This window comes from Mesoplodon mirus, assembly GCF_964341445.2.
Source record: "Mesoplodon mirus genome assembly, chromosome: 12".
Lineage (NCBI taxonomy): Eukaryota > Metazoa > Chordata > Mammalia > Artiodactyla > Ziphiidae > Mesoplodon > Mesoplodon mirus.
The window spans coordinates 32,169,233-32,184,523 of record NC_138988.1 but is presented as its reverse complement, the minus strand read 5'-3'; the positions used below and the strand labels follow the sequence as shown (position 1 = coordinate 32,184,523).

At 49.1% G+C, this 15,291-nt stretch overlaps 2 protein-coding genes across 2 annotated transcripts in view; both read right to left on the bottom strand.

Annotated features, from left to right (window-relative positions):
* IL17RD (interleukin 17 receptor D) overlaps positions 1 to 5,660 on the bottom strand; it is a 66,422-nt gene extending 60,762 nt beyond the window's left edge. The window contains exon 1 of the mRNA XM_082637444.1: positions 5,477 to 5,660. Within this exon, the coding sequence (XP_082493570.1) occupies positions 5,477 to 5,602 (126 nt within the window). The 5' untranslated portion in view covers positions 5,603 to 5,660. The remainder of the gene's footprint in view (positions 1 to 5,476) is intronic.
* Positions 5,661 to 14,599: 8,939 nt separating this feature from the next.
* On the bottom strand, positions 14,600 to 14,885 carry LOC309813084 (ATP synthase subunit ATP5MJ, mitochondrial-like; the record flags this gene model as incomplete). Its single annotated transcript, XM_082637681.1, has 1 exon — positions 14,600 to 14,885. One exon carries the CDS (start codon positions 14,883 to 14,885, stop codon positions 14,703 to 14,705), a length of 183 nt encoding a protein of 60 aa, XP_082493807.1. The 3' UTR covers positions 14,600 to 14,702.
* Between the last annotated feature and the right edge of the window lie 406 nt (positions 14,886 to 15,291).

The following is a 15,291-nucleotide window of genomic DNA, read 5'->3' as shown; positions in this document are numbered from 1 at the left end:
AGGGAAGAGCTTCAAAGGCCCCAGGCCCTGGAGGAGACAATGTGTTACGGGGCCATCAGTCACCTAATCGTGTGTTAGGCCCATTCAGAATATCCTGGCGGCCAAGACAAACACTGCCCAGGAGGACATTGCCTCCCACCAGCCAGGCAAGTTGGGCTGCCTGGAGATGGGGCCTGTGGCACCAACAAAGACAGGTCCCTTGGGCTTGCTGAGGGCAGAAGAACCTCCAAATCTGGGGGAGATGTGAAACGGAAATGGTCTTGGCTGCCGGAGTAGGGTGGTAGGAGAGAGATCTGCCCCAGAGGCGCTGTCCCCCACTCTAGCCTGTCAAGTTCTGGGGATACCTGAGCCCCTGCCTCAGCCTATTCTCTTACAGATTGAGGGTGGGGAACCCAAGCTTCCAGAAGCCTAAAAACCCATCCATCGGGGCAGACACAAGAGGCAGCAAGGAATGAAAGGAACAATTAATTGTTGACTGGGTGGCCCCAGCAGCAGCAGACATCTGCCGGGGCATGGTATGTGAAAAGTTCAGGGGCTGATGAGGGAAAGACAGTTTGAAAACTTTTTTAAAAGAAAAAAAAACACATTTTAGGCCAAATGAAGCATGAAAAATACTCAAATTAAAATAAAGACTTAAAAAAACATTAGCTGTTCTTGCCTTTGTAAGGAAGCCATCTGTAAAGTTTGAATGGCTGAGGATATGATTTGGATCCTACCCTACTCTTTCCTGAGACTGTTTTCCAGATAGGCCCAGCTGTTCTGGGGAGGAACCCAGTGGAAGCGTCGGGTCCGCTTCACCCCAGCCTCCTCTTTAACCCCAAGCCAGAGACACCCACCCAAAACGACTGGCTCCCCAGGTCCTCCTTCAGCCAGCCTCACCCCTGCCATTCTCCAGAGCTCGGACAAAGTCCCCACTTTACATTCTAAAAGTCCAGTGAAGTAATTTCAAGTCAAGCTGATTTTAAATGTTTAGAATGTGGCTTCTCGCCTCCTTCTTGTGATCACAGAAGCCCTGTCTCCTAAAGCAATGATTCTCACCGTTGAGAGCATCACAGGAACTTGTTAAAATGTCAGTTCCTGGGCCCCATCTCACTCCCATTCTGGCCCCATTGGCCTTGAATCTGCATTTTAACGAGCTCCCAAGGCAATCCCGATACTGGAAGCCCCTGGACTTCACTATGAGAAATCATGTTGGGAAGGAAATGGTGCCTCAGTCGGAACTTAGTTGCTGGTCTCATTCACCCAGCTGTATCCCCGAGTTAATAACTAGCACAATGCCCCAGGCACTGCAGGGGCTCCGGGTCCATTGGATGGATGGGGGAGGGGAGAGAAGGGAGGGCTGCTCAAGAAAGATGGACCCCGGCCAAAGGTTTCCCAAATTAACATAGCAAAACAGGCTGGAAGAAAGCATCACACTTCTTATAAAAATGTTTCTCTGAAAATGTGTCAACCAGGGCTGACTCATTTTTAACCAAGAATTCTGTAAAAGACACAAGAGCATGTGTAACATGGACAACACGGCCACAGGACAGGCAGACCAGATGCAGCCTTGAGAGCCACGAGCTGCAAGTGAATGAAAACACATCCAATTCAGAATTAAATAAACATGGCTGGGCCCGCAGCCAAGGAGAGTTCTTGGATTGGACTTTCATCAGAAACCTAAATTTTAATCAGCTGGAACGTCTTCTTTTCCAAGTACCACCCTATTCCTTCCTACCTTTAGAGATGAAGTATTTGCCTTAAATGGGAAACTTGCACTTCATTGTAAAGACGATGCCAGCATTCTGGCTTCCTGAATTCCTGAAGGAACAGACTTTGGTGCGGGAAGGGGGGGGAGGATGGAAATTGTGTTTCAGGGATAATAGACCAGGGAAGGTGTACCCCATCTAGGTAAGAAGGCAAGAAATGTTCCCTCCTCCTCCACTGCAGGAAAAGCCACTAAATAAAAACCTGTGGGAATAGATTCCTAATTTCTTGTTCCATAAATAGGCTTCTCAAACAACCAGCAAGGCAAGAGGAGCGGAAAAAACCTCAGTGCAAGTGACCAACATAAAGTTACCCATCACAAACAAAACCATTCCACTTCCAAGAAGCAAGCAGTTAAGACTCAGTGTAAATGAGGATGCTGGCCCCTCTGGAAGTTTTACAACTTGTTACTTCTTTGCGAAAACTGTATTTATTACTCAAAGAGCAACTTTACCTGGCAAGAGCCTTAAGAGACTTTTTTTTTAAAAAAAGAAACTAGTCGAGGAAGTGAGCCCACAATTCATTTCTAAAACACTGCGCTGTGTTCAAGATGGTATCGGCCCCTTAATTGCCCCACTAATAATGGGGAGGTTGTGAAATCTGACCACTTAGACCAAGCTGGCTCCTCTGAGAGCAGCCCCGAAGGGAGGGTTACAGCTGCTGAGGGTTAGCTGGCTCCAGTCACCTTGCAAGTCCTGGGAAAATACACATTCCTGCAGGGGCAAAAGTTCCTGGAACAACCTCTCCCTGGAGAGCCAGGGGGTCAATCGCTCAGCTCCTCTCCAGCACCCAGATCCTGCCCCTCCTGAGGGCTCACTTCTCTACCCTGCTGTGCCTCCAGCTTCTCAGGTTCTGTGTGACGTAGACCCACAGGAAGCCCTCTCTTGCTTGCATCACACATGTACCAACCCTTATTCTTATATGTTAACATAGCCCCACCTAGACTGTAAGCAACCTCAGTCAGCACTGAGACTAAGTACTATGGGCTGAACACCCACTAACTGGTAGGGGACTCGGACATGAATCAAAATACCCAGGTAACTGTACACCAGTACTTACTGGGCAGCCCTCTGACAGGGCAACTTCCGTAAAAACTTACCTAGGGAGGTAGGGGCAGAGGAGACTTCCTGCAGGAAGTGATGCTGGAGCTGAGAGGGGAGGCTGAGATGTAAAGAGAAGGAACACAGGCGGGAGCAGCATGTACAAAAGCCCACTGCGGAGAAGACACTGGAGCTCGCTGCTCTGATCGTGGCCCTTCCCCCACCCCCCTTCTTAAAATCGATCACTTCATACAGGATTTAGCAGGAAGGCTGCAGCGTCTAACTGGGTTCAGCCAAGATTTACAGGGCTCCAGGCTCTGAGCTCACCAACGTGAGGTTAAGCGTCTGGCTAAAGAAACTAGTCTGAAGACACAGATGTGAACAAATACTGACGATGTAGTCTGGTGAGAACCAAAGGCAAGGACCTGCAGGAGAAGGCGAAGCAAGGGGAATGGCATTCAGAGGGCTTCCTTGAGGAGGCATCACCTGAGCTGAGTCTTAAGCCAAGCAGGGGATTCTCAGGGGAGGAAAAGCTATCCCAGGAGCAGGGGAAAAGCCTGCCTCGGCAGCATGAAGGGCACAGGAGTTAGGGAGCAGGGTGGGAGGGCCGGGGCTGAAGTTGGAAAGGTGTGTATGTAAGGCAGGTAGACAAGCTGGGTCAGGGAAAGCTGGTGGCTCCATCAGATGCATCAAAAGGCCAGTCCAGGAGGGAAGGAGCCACGTATCAGGTTGGGAAGAGCCTAGAATCCAGGAGATGGCCCTGAGGCTTCCATGCTCATTCAAAAAGTAGGTGAAGATGACCCCAAGGAAAGGACTGTGAGGCCAAGGTAGGAGCTGTTGAGAAGGTCACCCCCAGCATGAATGTGAAGCCACTGGGATGAGGGCCACCATTAATCCTGTGGGTGTGCAGGTTTAGGGGCGAACACATTCCCACAGAGAGCACAAAACCGCCAGCTTGGCTCCTCTGGGGCCCGGCTATATCCACAGCATTAAAACTTCACAAGGTCTGTGCACTGACACGTGAAGCCACCTGGGCAATTGCAGAAAAACAGCAAATTGGGCTGATCCACCTAGGCCGTCTTATGAAAATTCAGAATAAAATATCTGTGATGCGTTATTCAAAAGTCAACACACCAGTTTAGATCCAGAAAATTTAGGATTGGTAAGTCAACATGGGAAAGCCTTAAGGAAAACTTTTTGATCTAAAAACTGAGGAAAACTTGGTATCTATTGGAAAAAAAAACCAAAAATAGTAGTATTTTTACTAAAATGGGACAGAGTAAGAAAATGTGATGTTTTACTCAAATCGGAAGGTTACATTCACTATGGGGTTGGTGAGAGGGTGGGTTATAGCTGTCTATAGCACAGCTATTGGGTTTGAAGACATTTCAGCTACTTGGTTCATACCTCGTTTTCTGCACTGTGTTTCTCTGAATGCGGGGCAAGTGAGCTGGAGGCACCAGCCTGTGCCCCTAAAGGGGTGTCAGGTTCTAGGCCTCGACGGCTTGAGGTCATTCAGAGCACCCCACAAGAGGTGGGTGGACGTTGTTCTAGGAGAACTACCCCATACCCATCCCTCAGAGCAGTAGTGCTAGGGAAACTAGGAAATCCCATTTACTCCTGTTTTCCAGGTGAAGCAATTGAGGCTCATGGCTGCCCAGGAGAAGAGCCAAGGTCATGTTCCATGGCTGCCTGAGTGCAAAGCCGGTGTCCCCTCCACAAGGCTGAAGGCCGTGAGTGCCCTGACACCAGGCTGGCCCTGGCTTGGGTGGGAGGGGTGCTGGGCAAATGGACGCAGTCTCCGGGTCCTCCGGCCGCCCTCAGCCCAGGAGCCCTGATAGAATCTCGGGACGGCAGCGTCCCCGCGCACACCCCCTCCCCATGTCCCACCGCCCAGATGGCATCGAAGAAGCGCTGGGTTAGGGGCAGAGGGCTCCAAGCACAGCACAAAGTCGGTGCATCCCTCCAGTCTCGTCTCGGGCACCTGCCTGAGGGGACAAGCTCATTCCTCCCTTTGGCCACAAAAAATATCCTCAACTCAAGCTGGATGGCGGTGGAGGTGGGGAGGTCATCCGTGAGACCGTTCGAAGGGCTGGATACGGGAGCAAAATTTACCAGCAAGTCAGGAGTCTGAGGTGGGGGTGAAAGTGGGGCAAGACGGCCCGGCCCAGAAGGAACAAAGCGGCCCCGAAAGGGGGGGGCGCGCCCCTCCCCAGCACTCAGGGTCCCCTGCTTGGCAATCCCGGGCTTTTGTAGAGCTGTGGACCGGAGGTCCGAAAGAAGACCCCACTCCCGCTCCAAAGCGCCCCCCATGCGAACAGCTCGGAGGATCCCAGCCCGGGGCCCTGTGCCCTGAGGGGGAGGAGGTCCCGGGCCTGGAACAAAGGGTGGGGCGCCCTACTCCTGCCCCACGCCGGGAGTCCCTCTCATCCGCCCTCCTGGAGCCGGACCCCGGCCGGTGGCCGCGCCTCATTAGCAACACAAAGCCGGGGTCGGGCGGCCTCTTTCAACCCAGCCGAGGCAGGCAGACGAGCGCCCCGGGAGGGAGGCAGGAGGGCGGGAGCAGCGGGATCCCAGCCCCACCGCGCACTCTGCGGAGAGCAGGCAAGTCGACGCGGGCGCCACTGCCCGCGAGCACCTGTGCCCCCGCGCTTTGGGGGACGGCAAGAAACTCGCTGTCCTCTCCTTACCCTCCAGCCACAGGTGTCGGCGCCCCGCGTTCTGCTGGAGCCGCCTGCGGCCACTGCCAGCTGGGAGCCGTTGAGGCAGGCGTTGACTGTGAAGAAGACAGAGCAGAGCTGCAGCCACGGGGCCATGGCCGTGCGCTCACCCAGCCCGGCCCTACTCTGCTCCCCGGCCGCCTGCCGCTGGCCAGCCCGGAGTAGGCGGTGGCGCCGGCGGCCGCGGCAGAGCTGGCGGCACCACAGAGCATGCGCTGCGGGCCCTCGCCCCGCCCCTTCTCTCCGGGGCCCACCCCGAGCCTCGACCCTCAGGTTTTGGCCCCGCCCCCTAAGTCTGGCCCTTCCTCTTGGCCCCGCCCCGACCTCTAAGCCACGCCCGCACAGCCCATCTCCGAGTGACTTTGAGAAGCAGACAGCTGCAGTTTTTTCTCCTCACCTGAGGTCTTTTTTTTTTTAATCCAAGGATTTTTCCACGTAATGCCTGCTCCCTGCAAAACTCGGGAAAACAAACAAAAAAATGATAATAATAGTTAAAATAATAATTTACAAGTGCCTACTATTTGCCAGTCCTCTTCTTGAATCCTCTCAAACACACCTGAAAGTGTCAGTAGTATTGTTATCCCAGTTTTCAGCGCAGAAAAGCTAGGGTAATGTGGTGGTTACAGAAATCCTGGCTGGGACCTCAGACAAATGACTTCTCTCCCCATTATTGTTCCCTCCCCCTGTAAACTGGAATAACAGAGTAAGTGTCTTGGTCTGGGGAGGATTCTATTGGTTAACACATAACAAGCATTCAACAAGTGCTACAATCTACTGTTAACTGACTTGCATAAAGTCACACAGCTGGCACCTGCCAGATCTGAGATTCAAATCCAGATTGGCAAAAACAATACTCTTAACCACTACACTTGTCCAATTTACTCTTGTGAAGTGGGCTGTACCTCTGTTTGGAAAAGGAAGCTGAGGGTGGGAGAAGTGAAGTAGCCAAGATCATCCAACGTCGCCACAAGCCCCTTCCCCCTTTGACTTGTCTCTGTGCTCTTGAATCCCACCTCTTCACCCTTCTCCATTGCCTTATCCCTCATCTATGCCACCACCTCCTCCTCCACAACAGCTTCCAAAGGGCTTTTCTTGCTTGCACTTTTGCCCCAAATACAATGCATTTCTCCACCTTGGATCCAGAGTGATCTCCAAAAAGGTGTCAGACGACTGCCTTCTCCTGATTAAAAATCTTCTGCAGTGGCTTTTATTCAATGGCCTTTAGAATAAAATCTGCACTGACCTCCTCCTCTCCCATGTTATCTCTTCCTACTCTGCCTTCACTACTTGGCTCCAGCTACACTGATCTCCCCGCTCAACCTCAACTTGGTTTTCTTGTCTCAGTCAATCTTGAAGACTCTCACCTTTGCCAGTCCAACAAGGCAGCCTCCTCTACATGACTCTCTCCTTCCAGGGCCTAGAATCCCCTCCCTCTCCTGTCTGCCTGGCCTACATGTGGTGATAGACAGCTCAGCTGCTACTAACACTGAGTTCCTGTATTTTCCATTGTGGTTCTGCACACCCTACCCATACCTTGTACTTAAACTCTCTGCAGAGGCAGAAGTGGCCCAAGCTTACCAAGCTACCCTTGTGGAGACAGTAATGCTAGCAGAAGTCCTGGTGATTGGCTTCGGAACCAGGGAGCAGAGCCAGCTTCCCTTGAACTATAGAAGCTGGAAGTGGGAGACAGTGGTTGCCCAAACCCGTCCTCCCTTTCTCGCTGCCAGAGAAAGGGAGGATGGGTTCCCCAAACAACAACTGGTGGTCCAGTGGGTAAGACTCCGCACTCCCAATGCAGGAGGCCCGGGGTTCGATCCCTGGTCTGGGAACTAGATCCCGCCCACATGCCGCAACTAAGAGCCCGCATGCCGCAACTAAAAGATCCCGTACGCCACAACAAAGATCCCACGTGCCACAACTAAGACCCGGCACAGCCAAAATAATAAATAAATACATAAATAAATAAATTTTTTTTAAAAAATCCACCAGAAGACCCACGTGCTGAGATTTCCTGTTCATGTGCACCACTGGACAGGAAATGTTTTATTTTTTCATCTCATCACCAGGATATTCAGGAATTCAGCCAAACCCACCATCACCGCTTTTGTCATCCAGAAGAACCAGGATCCACAGAAGGCTGCCTCCAGAGTAACCTTCTCTGAATAGACCTCACGCCGTACGTCGCTCCTGTGGGGAAGCTGTAGACTCGATACTCTGTTGCCTTCCAGACCTCTGCCCATCCTCCCTGACTCCCCTCTGGGTCATTCCCAACCCCCACAGACGGGAGCTGGGGATGTCAGGGGTTTGGCCACGAATGTCAGGAGTGCCAGGGGCTGAAGTGAGGCCAGGACCACATGGGTGTTGGTGAAGCACCCGGGAAACCAGGAGACTACCTGCTCCTTAGGCTCTTTAATCTCTATGACATTCCAGCCTAGACATGTGCCATAATTTATTAACCAATCCCCTGCTGAGAGACTTCTATTATAATCAGGGATTCAAAAATATCCTCACACATTTATCTTGATACACTTATTCAGCTGTTTTCTTAAGATACATTCCTAGAATCAGAACTGCTGGATTATGCACATTTAAAATTGGCAAATTGCTCAACATCTCATTGCAGTCTTAATGGGCTTCTCTGGTTGCTAATGAGGTGGACCATGCTCTCAGGTATTTAGAGGCCATGTGCATTTCTTCCTTTCTTCTGGAGTTGGACCCCAGAAAAAGGATCAGTATTTAGAGCTTATGATAGAGGGAGAGCCTTAAGGAGGGAGGAGAGCGTTTCTTCTTGAGTTTCACTCACATCACCAATCACCATATGATTGAGTGACTGGGGAAGGCAGAGCAAAGGCTCCTACATCCTTTCCAGTCTCCACACCCACTGACTTTTGAGTTCCCTCCTGCCCAGAGCTCGCTGCCCAGTCTGGCAACTGACAGCCCCTGAAAACTTGCTACAGAATTTAGAGAGCGCTCCAACTTTTCTAAAGGAGTACAGAGGACACATGAAAGAAAATGTCTAAGTGCCTACTCTAAAACATGGTTAGAATGACATCCCTCAAGACCAAGGATTGAGAGGCCCTTCTGTTTGCCTTCTAGGGAGGCCACAAGCATGCATGTATGTGGGGGGGAGGTTGGGGGGGGAGAACCACATACATCAAAGGGAAAAATTTGGTCAGGAAATAGAGGCAATAAATTGGCATTTGGCAACATCCTCCCCATTCTGGTCTTCTTCGTTAATTCTTTTCCTCTCATCCCCTCCTTTTATTGTGACCCTTCAGAGTATTTGTGAGGCTGCAGGAAGTGAACCTCTGTACTAGAAACTGAGATAAACTGAGGAGGCCAGGCTCCCACAAGGCCTCCATGGTCTATCCTTCCTCTAGGCCACAGCATAGACCAGCTTTGTAGGTGCCCAGAGGATGAAGCCCTCCTCAAATACAACACGTAGTCTCACCCACTGCGGCTAGGGCTGTCTGTGGCCCAGTCACAATTTAAGCCACCCCTCATCATCCCTATCTGGTTCACCTCTCTGTCACCAGTGCCCTGCACTCTGCCTGACGCACATCAGTGGGCAAGAAACTGTTGCTGCCTCCATCCCTGGTTGGAATGAAGCTGGGGATTAAACAGATTAAATCACCTTAAACCGTTGATGAAATGCAAATATATTTCCCCAATTTACCTAGAACCTAAGCAGATAAGAAAAAAATCCTTAACACGAGGACTGGATTTTGTTAGGAGTCAAATTATCCCCTGAAACATAAGAAAAGATAAAGTGATCATGGAAATATCTTGTATCCTGAATCATTTTCAGCTGAGAAGAACTAAAAACAATTTTAATGAACGGTGGTTAGAAGCCGTGGGCCAAAATTCTAATTGATTTTTGGTATTGCGATGTACACGTATTATGCACTGATCAAGACATTAAAGGTAAAGTGTGTCCTCCACCCCATCTCCCAGCAGGCTGAGCGTGAAAGTTTCTCTGGGCTTTGGGGAGAGCAGTACGGGGAGAACTGATACCCTCCTGAGAGCCCCGCCGATGTCAGTTCGGCCCCGGGCAGTCTTGGCTCGAACCGGGTAGTTGTCATCATCTCCACTTCACAGATGGGGAAGCCAAGACTCAGCCAGGAGTTCCCAGACTCATCTGATCCCCCAAACTCTGCCTGGGGCGCGGGCCCGCATCCTTCCGGAGCCGGCCTTGGCGCCGCCCAGACTGCCCAGAGGCCCAGGGCGGGGGCGGGCGGAACACCCGGGGCGGCCGACCCAACCCCGCGTCCCGAAACCCCTGTACACGCACCCCAAAGTGCCGGGACCATTACGCGGAGTTCACGCGTCCACTGCCACTTCCCGTTTCTTTTGAAGCGCGGGGGGCCCAGTCTCCACTGTAGCCGCCAGAGGGCGCGCGTGGTCCAGGTTGGAGACGCCCAAACAATCCCGGACTGCGCCGCCGCGAGGACACAACACTTTAGGGCATAGCCCAGATGCAGGAGCAAATGCTCGCTGTTACCCAGAGCTGGTGCTAAGTTTGCGTGGAAGTAGAGTTCAGGGGGCGGTAAGAAAACAAGGTTAATATGGGCTTTCAGTAACAGTGTAGCTTGGGGCAATTCAGTTAACCTCTCTGGATGTCACTTTTCTTAATGGCCACACAGGAATGACATGGATGCAGACCTCAGTGGGTTTTTGTAAATCTGAAGTAAGCAAGTGGCTATGAGTTGTAAACCAGGACTTGATGGAGGCAGGCCCAGGGGCAGCTGGAATCCAGACAGTAGCCAGGAGAGATGGCCTCCTCTTGTCTCCTTCCGGAGCTCACACCCTGCTTTGGATATGCACTAGACTGGAAGGCTATGGACCATAACCTGTTTACCATTCATTCATTCAACAAGTGCTCATAGAGTCCCTGCACCATATCAGGCATTACACCAGAAGCTGGGGACCAGTGTGAACAACACAAACACTGTCCCCAACAAGACACTGTCCCAGTTGTCATAGAACATACAAGCAAACATTTCATGGGGGACACTGGCATTACTCAAATAACCACATGACCAGGGGATAATTAAAAGTAGATGGGTTGTGTCTAAAGAAGTGATGCCTGGACTTTCCTGGTGGTCCAGTGGTTAAGAATCCGTGCTTCTACTGCAGGGGGCATGGGTTCGATCCCTGGTGGGGGAAGTTTCGCATGCCACGCAGTGCAGCCAAAAAAAAAAAAAAAAAAGACCGAAAGATAAATAAATAAATAAAGAAGTGAGGCCTGAGCTGAGGTTCCAAGTATAAGAGTTACCTGCGCAAAGGTGAGGGGAGCAGAGAGAGGAACAGTATTCTGAGTAGAGGGAACAGCATAGGCAAAGGCCCTGGGGCAGCAGGGAAGGTGGCAGCTTCAAGGAACAAAAGAGGCCAGTATGGTTGGAGAGCAGAGCGGTGTGGAAAAATGACCGGCAGTGGTAGGCAGATGGAACTTTATGCCCTATTTTGAACCTAAGAGTACCCAGCAGCTTCTGAAGGGTTTAAGCGCAATGGCAGGGCTGTATTTTGAAAAGGTCCTGGTACCCCAAGTGCTGAGCACAGGGTACTACCTGGCATGTAGTCAGCATTTGACACATACTTGTTGAATGAATGAATAACCAGTATCATTGCTGAAATTCTGGGATTTAATGTCTTGAATGCAAAAATAATTTAAAAGCCTGGAAAAACATCCAGCCCTACTAAAGCTCCAAATCATACAAATAAAATAAAATTCATAAAATTTTCTTGTTGTCTTTTAAGGTTATTTCTACTGTAAACTCTTTTATTATTTTTAATAAGATAATTTTGTAGAACAATTTTAGATTTACAGAAAAATTGAGAAGATAGTACAGAGAGTTCCAATATATCCTGCCCCTAGTTTCCTTTATTGTTAACAAATTACATTAGTATGGTACATTTGTAACTATTAATGAACCAATATTGATGTTATCATAAATGAAAGTCCATACCTTATTCAGATTTCCTTAGTTTTTACCTCATGCCCCTCTTCTCTTCCAGCATCCCATCCAGGATACCACATAACATTTAGTTGCCATGTCTCTGGGTCCTCTTGACTGTGAGAGTTTCTCACATTTCCTTGTATCTGATGATCTTGACAATTCTGAAGACCATTGGTTAGGTATTCAATATTTTGTAGAATGCCCCTCTACTGGGATTTGCCTGATGTTTTTCTCATGATTACAATGAATATTATTAATTTTTACCTTAATCGAAAGTATACGTGTACAAAGTTTTAAAAGGCTTATTAGTACTAACATATATATAATGGAAAAGCAGTCCTCTGAACTGTCCCTTATCACTCTCACTCCCCAGAGCAACAATTTTAGCTGTTTTCTGGCATTTGCTGCCATATTTCTAAGTCCTTTGCTGATCTTGCCTTTCTTGAATGACCAGTTTGGACACTGGCTCCTAATTTCCCGCTCTTTATAATACATGCGAATTGTGCTCTCTTTAAATTCCCTTCCTCTAGGGGCTTCCCTGGTGGCGCAGTGGTTGAGAGTCTGCCTGCCGATGCAGGGGACATGGGTTCGTGCCCCGGTCCGGGAAGATCCCCACATGCCGTGGAGTGGCTGGGCCCCGTGAGCCATGGCCGCTGAGCCTGCGCGTCCGGAGCCTGTGCTCCACAATGGGAGAGGCCACAACAGTGAGAGGCCCACATAGTGAGAAGCCCGCGTACCGCAAAAAAAAAAAGAAAAGATTCCCTTCCTCTAGCCCCCCACTGAGGTTTGTGCTGGATGTCTTCCCTCAGCCCTTCCAGACCCACTCTGACCTGTACGGACCACATCAATGGGCTCTCTTACTCTCGGGCTTCTGGGTGGGTTGGGACACTGCAGGGCACAGGCAGGCAGCTGGAGGCAGGAGGGAGAGTGAGCAGAGATGCCCATGCCCTCAGTTACCTCTATTAGGTTGCTGCATCCTCGGCTCCACTCTCATCACCCCCTCCATTTAGTTCTCTCCCGTTTCTGACAACGGCTCCTCCACTTTTGCCTTCTCAGGTGTGGTGGGCGGGAATAATGGCTTTCGCTTGTAGTTTCTTTTCACTGCTCAAGCAATCTCTGAAATTCTCCTCAAATTACCCCATTTAAAAGCTGTTTCTTGTTGGGATCCTGACTGATATATTACAATTTTAGTTAAGTCAATATTCAGTGTTTATATTATTACGACCATATGAAACACTATTCACCTTTAAGGCAAATAGTGTTTGACGATGGAATTTCCTTTCTTGATACAACTATTTTGGGGTTTTGTGTGTGTGTGTGTGTGTGTGTGTGTACTTAGTATATACCTTTTTAAAAAGACTTTTGCTTTGTGTTATGCCCTCCTTGTTAAATCTTCCCATACAGCTTTCCACAAGGGCAGGGGCATGAGCTTTTCTCCCAGTTCCATTTTATTCCAGCAGCATCCTCCCGTGGAGTCCCCATGTTCCTGCCCCAGTCAGGCTTGGGTGTTCTCTAGGTCTGCTGCCCAGCTGTCATTCCCTTCCTTCTCTCTTGTGCTGGAATCCTAGCTTATGTTTCTTCCTGGGTTTTCTCACTCATTTTGGTGGCATATATCTTTCATTAGCTTCTTGAGAAAAGGTGTGGAGGTAAATTTTGTGAGACCTCACATGTCTAGAAAACATCTTCATTAAACATCACGGTTGATTAATAATTTGATTGGGTATTGAATTTTGTGTTGAAAGTAATTTTCCACTGGACTGTTGAAGACATTGCTCCTCTGTCTTTCAGATCCTGAGGTTGAGGTTTAGAAATCTGATCGCATTTTTTATTCCTGGTCCTTTGAGAGTCAGTCAGTCTCTCTGTCTCTGTCTCTGTCTCTCTCTTAGCTTTTAAGCTGCTCTCTTTATCCCTGTTGTCATGAAGATTCACAGGGATGAGTCTCTTCATTCATTGTGCCCCTTGACTTCTGGGAAATTCTTCTGCGTATTTTATTTTATTTTAAATTTTTATTTATTTATTTTTTTGGCTGAGCCACACAGCTTGCAGTATCTTAGTTCCCCGACCAGGGATTGAACCTGGGCCATGGCAGTGAAAGCATTCAGTCCTAACCACTGGGCCACCAGGGAATTCCCTTCTGAGTATTTCTTTGATATCTTCCTCCTTTCCTTTCCCTCTGCTTACTCTCTTTTTGGAAATCCTAAGTTGGTTGATAGGTATGCTAAGTTTATCCTCCAATTTTCTTTTCGTTTCTTTTCTTTTTTAATTTGGCTGGGCAGTGCGGCTTTCGGGATCTTAGTCCCCCAACCACGGATCGAACCTGGGCCCCCAGCAGTGAAAGTGCCGAGTCCTAACCACTGGACTGCCAGGGAATTCCCTATCCTCCAATTTTCTTATTATCAACTATTTCCCATCTCCTAGTCACTTTATTCCATGCTTTTGAACATTTCTTCAACTAGATCTTCAAACTCTAATGAATTTTTTTTTTTTTTTTTTTTTTTTTTTTTGCGGTATGCGGGCCTCTCACTGTTGTGGCCTCTCCCGTTGTGGAGCACAGGCTGCGGACGCACAGGCTCAGCGGCCATGGCTCACGGGCCCAGCCGCTCCACGGCATGTGGGATCCTCCCAGACCGGGGCACGAACCCGTGTCCCCTGCATCGGCAGGCGGACTCTCAACCACTGCGCCACCAGGGAAGCCCCTCTAATGAATTTTTATTTCAATTATTATATTTTTTAATATCCTATAGCAGCTCTTTCTTATTTAGTGATTGTCCCTTTTTCAGAATATCCTGTTCTTGCTTAAAGGAAGTAATTTCTTCTTTTGTCTCGCTGAGGAATAGTTTTTTTGAAGTTTTCTTCAGTTTCCTCCAAATGCCTTTTTAAAGTTTGTTTGAACTTTTCAAATACAATCAGCTTTTCCTGGCTCCTCTAAAATCATTCTTAAGGAAATGGACATGCTACGTCGGCAGGTTAGGATTTAAACTGGGCCATCAGCATCCAAAAACAAAGATCCCAGACAGGTCACAGACGTCAAGAGAAAAGAGGCCCCATTGAGACACTCAAATGAAACATGGTCAATACACAACTTGGAGCAACCATGCCAACTCTTAGTCATTTTTTGGGGGGGGTGTCTCACAGGTACGTTTGTTCATGCACGAGGGCAGTGGGACTGCTGCAAGTCAACATGATGTCCCACATTCCCTCAACACAGCCAGACCAATGTCTTCTGCAAGGAAAGCTAGTTAATGATTACCATGAGCAGGTGCAGGACTGGAAGCTTTCAAGGTTTTGCTTCTTTTATCAGCACTCCTGAATTTATAAATGATGAAGCTCATCAATCCTATTCCTACCCAAATCTTCTGGTAAACTTGGGTACAGTAGGGCTTCATGGGGATCCACACGTTTTCAATAAGGTTTTGAAGCATCCTGGTGCAGGACCAAGCTCAGGCAGCCCCAACCCACTCCGACGACTCTGAAAGGTCACTGAGCACGCAGGCACTCTTACCCATTTTATTTCTCCAATTATAGTACCTAGAATTTTTAGCTCTCCATTCACTTTCTTCCACCAGATTTGTTGGGGTCTTTTGTTTGTTTTCTCCAGTACCATCCTGAACCTAAATGATATGGCTTGTGACATATATGAATGCATAATCACAGTAACTGGCATTTACATAATCAACTGTTTATTTAGCAAGCATTTATTGAGTGCGTGCTGTATGCCAGGCACTGTGTAAGGCACTGGAAAAAAACGTGCTCAAGGCCTTGAGGTCCCTGCTCCCCAGGAACTTACTGTCCAGGGCAGTGGCTCAAGCTTATTAGCAGAGCCCACGA